We start from the raw sequence: 7,151 nt of genomic DNA on the forward strand, positions 1-7,151 counted from the left end.
GAGAGAAAGGGCTGATCAAATTGCAAGGTGCAGAGATGCAGCCCTGTGAATACAGAGCTCCCTGCAAGGCTGTTTGCTCCACTGCTGCAATACTCTGGCCCAGACAGCCTGAAGTCATGGCCACCACCCACCAAGGTGGAACACTGACTGCTTATCCTGCAGCCTCATCAACACACCCATACTGAAAGGCAAGCTCAGTCACCAGCAAAGTCTCAGTTATGCTGTGTCTCAACTCACTGTCACAGCCTACAGAATCTATTTGTTTATTGTTACAGAATGCAAGACAGAGATCTCAAAAGCACCCCTATCACTGAACTCCTCCTAAACAAAGTAACATAGAATATTCAGATTTACAAAAGGAACATATTCATTTTCAGTTAAGCAGCTTTCCCAATGATCAGCACACTCATAAAAAACACCATGATAAAGAAAATCCACATGAAAAACCTGTCCATCACTTTTGCAACTTTTTTCCACTCAATTCCTTTGGCCCGGTTTGCTTTATGATCTCTAACACAATTAGCAATATACTCAATATTTTTAATCAGCATTTTGTAACAAGAACAGCAATTAGCATTTTCACCATGGACTCCATAGCTTTTATTCCAATTTCCATTGAGCTTCTCCTTGAGATTGCTGTCATCATTCCTAGTGGAAAGAGGACTCCTTACCTCTTTGTGCCTCCTCTGACCCCCATCATCCCCCTCTAACCTACATTCCTCTTCCTTCTCTCTTTTCGGACTTGTGCAATTTTCACCCACATCATAAACAAAAAAGATTTTTGACATATAGTCCAAAATAACCACCTTGGCCCACTGTGGAACAGGCTTTGCTTCTGAGCCACAATGATGGAGATTCATTATAATGATTGTCAATGCAGTGGAAGCTGTGATCATGGTCATCGTTGCTATGTAGTACTTCCCTAGAACGCAAAATAAAATTATATTAAAGATATTACTCTAATAAAAAAAAAATTCAATGAGAAGCAACAGTGTGATAACAGGTGCTAAGCATAAATGCAAGAGAAATAAAATTTTAATCACCCTAATTCTCTTAGATCAGGATTCACCATTTAAAAACAAAGATAAAAGCCATTAAAATAAAATCTCATTCTCATTACTGGCATGTCTTTATCAGATGAGTGTATGACTACTGTATTAGCATGGTAAATATTTGTGAGCTAAAATCTCTGACTACTTGAAACACATCCATTCAGAAAGCAGCTCAAAAATGTTTATCAAGAGCCTTGTTCTTTTCATAGTATCTGCAAAATCCCCATGCCAATGGCTTCAAACGGCACTTGGAGATCCCATTTCCTCAGGTATTAACAAAAGTGATGACCACACTTTGTTTGAGCTATTGATGGAGCCCACCAGCAGATCCATGCTCTCACACTCAAACATGTGAATAGGCAGACCTTGCTGGCATCCCCAGCCAGTGTGCTGCCAGCCCCGAGGTCAGAGCACAGAGCTGGAGAGAACACAAGCTGTGCTCCTCTGCCCTTGCTTTTGGCAGCTGAAGCACACAGCTGAGCACCCAACCAACCTGTGCAGAGAAGCAGCTCCCAGCCCTGCAGCTCTGCAGGAGAAGCAGAGCTGACAGCAGCAGCACAGACAAGTATGCCACAGACAAGTGTGACTGAGCCCAGTTCCAAAGGGGTTGGGACGGATGGCAAGGGAGAGAGTGGGAATAGAGACAACAGACTGAACTAGGTTCCTTTCTCTGCACATGAACTTTCCTGAACTCCCAGACATAAATTAAATTTCAGCATAATGAATTCCCAGGACCTATAATCCAATGTAGCAATTGTCAGATATTAAGTCAACTGTGAGTGTGCCAGCCAGGCCATCCAACCGTCTGGATCTGACAGAAACATATCTTGAAACAGTCTGACCTTGTGCTTATAGCTTTTGATTATACCTCATGTGTTAGTTCTAAAATTGTTTTCCATTACCAGCTTTATTTCAAGATGTGATAGCATAATTCAAAATCTCTAACTATATTTAATAAATATAAAACAGCTAGCTAATGTATAATTTAAAATAAACACAAAATAACTTCTAAAAACTGCAGCATACCTATACAGATTCCACATATATTTTAAGTACTTCACTATGTTCCAAAAATGTAGCAAATTTATCTTCCCAGAAATCACAAATTACATGAAGATTCCCTGACATACAACTCTGCTATTAATAAGTCATGCTTAAAGACAAAGTGTGTAAAGCTCACCTATCAAAGGTACATTTTCAGATGGGGGCATGATCTCTGCAACCATCAGCTGGAACACAGTCAGAGCAAGAAGAACTGTAACACCCAGAGACACTTTCTCACCAGAGTCTGCAGGGAGATAGAATCCCAGTGGGGCCAGGAAAGAGATCAAAATGCAGGGAAGCAACAGATTAAATATGTAGAAAGAAGACTTCCTTTTCAAAATCAGCGTGAAGGTCACATCTGGATAAGGCTCAGAGCAGCAGCCATAAGTGATGACATTCTTAACTGCTGGCATTCCATGAATCTCCCATTCCACATCTTCTATGAAGTCGGAGAGGTCACCACTATCAAGAGAATTGATGAGGTCTACCTGATTACCATTATAGGTCCAGGACCCAAAGGTAAGGTTGCACTGCTGGCTGTCAAAAGGAAAATAAGACACATCCACTACACAAGAGCTCTTTGTGATAGCAGGTGCATCCCAAGTGATTTTTCCGTCATATCTCAGCACTACGTTAGTATTTACTGGTTCTGAAAAGTCATCATCAGCCCTAAAAGACAGAAAAATGGCAGTCAGGATTGACAGACAAAACTTAAGGGTGAGGGCCAGAGAAGGTGGGCAATGGGGAAGACCCTCCTTTTACAACATTAAAAGCATGTTTCTGAAATCATATTTACACTGAATTTTAGTAGGAACTTACTAGTAACCATTATTTACAGGTATGAATGCCCATGAATGCTAAACGTCAGTGCTGCTGAGTTATGTTGCATTTGTTGGCCATAGTTCCTTCAAACTTGACCTCAAACAGAACACAGTAGGATAAGAGTCCATTAAAAGATGAAAACAGTCTGCAGGTCAGTATTGGCCTGGGAGAGCAGACAGGAAGTGCAGCCTTTATGTATCATCTTTTTGTGGACAATCTTCCAGAGTTCTCTAGGAGCCTTAGCAGAAAGCACCTCAGACAGTCAGGGTATTCAATTCCCAGTGCAGAGAAATTCAGAAAAACTTTGTTGTATAGCATAATTTTCAGATCTTGTCTATAGCTTTATTGCAAAATATTTAGATTGTCAACAACAAATGTTAAGACAGCAAACATACCCCTTGCTAAGGTAAGGTAGAGAGGAAAGTTCAGAGTCTGTAGGCCAGTTTCTCCTTTAACCCCCTCCCTCCCTCCCTCCCTCAAATATGCAAGCTGATTTTCTCCAGCCACACTCACTTGTTATATAGGACAATATCTGGTCTCCAAACCAAATTGCTTGGAATCCTGATGGAATCCAACCCATCATATTTATCTTTGTCCCATCTGAGGTATGCATCATACCAGCTCTGTCGAATCCATAAGTAAGCTGACAAAATTTGGTTCCTTTCATCCTGCATAAAAATTTAGAAATATTTCTAGCTGAAGGTGACAAAATCACATCTTAGACACAGACAGCATTTGTGATGTGCCTTTGATGTAGAGCTCAAAACAGGCCAGAATACTAACAGGACACAAAATAATTCTCAGACAGGAATCTAGGCCCATACACTGTACAGGAAAATCACTGGTCTGGACTTTCACTTGTGCAAACCTTCACCTCTCAGCACCCTCCCTAATTATAATCACAGTATCTAATGCTCCAAATTCTTCCTAATTTCCTTTTGCAAGCTTCAGAATAGCAAATAGCTAACAGATCCAGGCTCAGAAATTCTTTGAGAGCTTGGCGAGGCCTTGAAATTATAATTCAGAAGTCACAAAAATAATCTTTCCTTCTCCTTCCAGATACATTTTCTTTTGCCTTAAAAGTGTATCTAAAAAAAAAAAACCATATTTATAAAAATTACTGAAGGCTAATTTTAGGGATTTTATGTAGAAATTATTGCCACTTAGAAAAAGCATTTGCTGTATTTAAAACTCAGCAAAAGTTGCCTGGAGGGTGTGATACCAACACCTAACTACAAAAGTCTTAAAAATTCAGCAGCTCCAAGTTTCCAGACTCATAATGGAGGCCTTAAGTGATGCAACCAGAGAAGAATGTACAAAATCTGGAGAACAGAACACACCCCCAAGCCCTCAGCCCTCTCCCCTGCCCCTGAGGAAGCATTCCTGAAGTTGTCACAACAAACTGAAGGCTGCTTTTCCTACTCCAAACGAAAGGCTTACATCTAGTATATTCCTGCATATTTTTAGAAAAACAGAACTCTACTTTTACTCACCATGTCTTTAATTTGGGACAACGTGATCTGAAGGGTGACATTCAGTACTTTATCTGTGTCTTCCACTGGTCTCAGAGCATTGGAGTAGTCTTCAAACAGTTCATTAAACAGCATGTGAGCGTATTTCCCTTTGGCTGATTCTACAGCTATAAAACATGGACTTGTTCAGTACATGAGATTAAGCACTGAGCAGCATCAGAAAACACCTTCTTTCTACTGCTTCAAGCAGTATTTGCTATAACCATATTTATCATTCATATATGATAGAATATCATTAGCTCAGATACAGAAGGGTACTTGATGGAGTTATTCAAATAAAGACAGCATTCACCTGGAGCAAGTGAAGAGCTAACTTGAGCTTTTCACACCCACTGAAAAATACTGGATATAGCAATCCTTACATTTTTTGAAAGTAAATATAATTTATTTTATGAACTACTCTCACAGGCAGATATTACTGACTTCCAGTCAGCAAGGTCTGAAATGACACTTACTCACAGGCTAATGGCTTTTGGTATGTCCCCAAATGCAGCACTGGTAAGATTCCTGCTACTTCCAGAATTTAGTATTTTTCTTTTTAAACTACCACCTGTAAAATGTCTGAGCTGCTTTTCTTCACAAGCTGGCAATTGCTTAATGTGTGAATACATCTGTGCACCAGCATCTTTTCCAAACCATGTATTTGGAGATGCTGCTTGCTATCCAAACTTAGATACTAAAGATAATTGACTGAAACTTGACGTTTTAAATTATACTTTTGCTGTTTCATACTGTTTTGTACATCACAGTTTCTCTAGGTAGCCTCTTTACATAGATACACAAATTTCTGCAAGCAAAGGGCAAGGACAACAGAACCACTCTGTAACAAGCCACCCCTGAAGGTGGGGTAACTGAGGTTCTTCATCATAGATCCCTTGGGATGGGTAAGAGTGAAACAACACTAAACAACTGGTTGTGTATAAATGCACATATTTATGAGTGGCAGGTTTATTTTAGAACAATTTGATGCAATGCTGTCACTACAGGGAAAACAGAAACTCTCCAACAACGTCTTTTCCATGTTGGAGAATTAGACATTATTCTGGATATTATTCTGAGCAGGACTTGCAATGGAAATTACTTCATCCACACATGCCCGGGTTGTGCAGTGAAAATCATTCCATCCTACATGGTTCTCTACCAGACTTTTCACCTATTTACACATAAAAACCCCAAAGTAATTCACGTTTACTCGTTTTAAATTACACAGTTCTTAGAGTTCAATCTTTTATTGGTTATTGATCCCTTTGCCTACCGATACAAATTCGGCTCTCATTCCTTGGTTCTCTTATCAACCTTTTCCCAGACCAAGTGTCTCCGGGGCAGTAATGCCCGTTAATGTTCCTTTATTTCCTGGGTACCTTCTGGCTACTCCCCAGCTGTAGATGTTAAACCCATCAGACCTCACCCGGTGAACAGTCTTTTGAAGACTAACTTCAATTCCCCTCCCCCGGGCAAAGGCGAGCAAAGCCCTGACTAAAGTTACAAAAACAAATCTTAAAAGTTGCCTCAATTCCAGTAATGGGAAAGAGGTACATAGTCGTATCGGGTATTAGCTATAGAAATGAAACAATTTAAAGCATAAAAATTACACTTAAGAAAATACAGAAGAAAGAAAAAGAAAGAAAGGATGAGAGTAGATAATGGAGAGGACCGATATCACCATACATGATAAGAAGCATTATCCCGTCTCACAAGACCTGCTTTTTATCGGTGTTCTCCATTATCTGGTTGGAAGCCCAGCTTGCCAAACAAGGGTTAATTTGTCCTGGCGATCTCTGGTGATGGGTGCTCACCCGCTTTGTGCCCACCTTCCTCCCCTTTGCAATCCGGCTCCCCCGAGCACCCCCTGCTTTTGCAAATGGCCAATTGTTGGAGTCGTTATCACTCCAGCGCTCCTGCAGGACTCGAGCAAATGCCAGGCGGCAATTCGTAGGGAACAAGTGCTTTGGAGCACATCTCTGGTCATTCACACCTACTTCCCTGACTAATTAGGAGTTCAAAGCAAATCTTCCTGACTAAAAAGGTATCCCAACAAATGAAAACTTCCCGAAGAGCGCTGCAATTCTGGTCGTACGTGATCGTTTTGTCTATGCATCAAACACAGAGTTAAACTAAACAGATCAAACACTTCTGGGGCTCAGCCAGGTAGGGTAGATCAGGTCACAAGATCCTGTGTGAATAAGATAAACTTCAGTGCAACATTTAACTAGCAAGCAGTATTCTCACCTTTGAGTATCACTGCTGTGAACAGCAACCACAGAGAGACGTAAAAGGAGGAGAGGCTCCCCATCTTCATTTCTGGACCTTAAATAAAACTGTTCACCCAAGGGCACAGAAGTGTTTACCACCGTCCAAAACTACCCAACGAAGTAAATCAAGCTGTACAGCAGCATCCAGGTGCTGATACACGGATGCGGTTCCAGAAGCAGCTCGTTCGTCCCTCGCAGCTGTCAGAGTCGTGGGCTCTGTCCCTGCCACCGCCTGGGGCTCTGCTGAACCCTCCCTCTCCGAGTAACCTGAGCGCTGCCTGCTCCCAAGCCGGGGCTGAGACAGAAAACCAACACATTGGGTATCAGTGCAAAAACTGTATTCCATAGCAATTTTACTACAAATGCAAGATTTCATCCCATTTATGACAAATCCTTTTATAGTTCTTTGGAGGGCTTTGTTTTATTGCACTTATATTCTGTAATAGCCC

General features: G+C 41.0%; 1 protein-coding gene across 1 annotated transcript; it reads right to left on the bottom strand.

Annotated features, from left to right (window-relative positions):
* Window positions 1-377: 377 nt before the first annotated feature.
* On the bottom strand, window positions 378-6,749 carry CHRNA9 (cholinergic receptor nicotinic alpha 9 subunit). Its single transcript, XM_066549120.1, has 5 exons — window positions 6,680-6,749; window positions 4,412-4,557; window positions 3,432-3,586; window positions 2,233-2,765; window positions 378-922 (listed from the first exon to the last, which is right to left on the bottom strand). Exons 1-5 carry the CDS (start codon window positions 6,747-6,749, stop codon window positions 378-380), a joined length of 1,449 nt encoding a protein of 482 aa, XP_066405217.1.
* Between the last annotated feature and the right edge of the window lie 402 nt (window positions 6,750-7,151).

This window comes from Molothrus aeneus, chromosome 4, assembly GCF_037042795.1.
Source record: "Molothrus aeneus isolate 106 chromosome 4, BPBGC_Maene_1.0, whole genome shotgun sequence".
Lineage (NCBI taxonomy): Eukaryota > Metazoa > Chordata > Aves > Passeriformes > Icteridae > Molothrus > Molothrus aeneus.

Excerpts from the sequence above, each read along its gene's own strand:
- CHRNA9 (XM_066549120.1), bottom strand. The coding sequence starts at position 6,749 with ATGAAGATGGGGAGCCTCTCCTCCTTTTACGTCTCTCTGTGGTTGCTG. Across the intron at positions 3,587-4,411 it reads TGTCCCAAATTAAAGACATG|GATGAAAGGAACCAAATTTT; the intron begins GTGAGTAAAAGT and ends ATTTTTATGCAG. Across the intron at positions 2,766-3,431 it reads GATATTGTCCTATATAACAA|GGCTGATGATGACTTTTCAG; the intron begins GTGAGTGTGGCT and ends TCTGTCTTTTAG.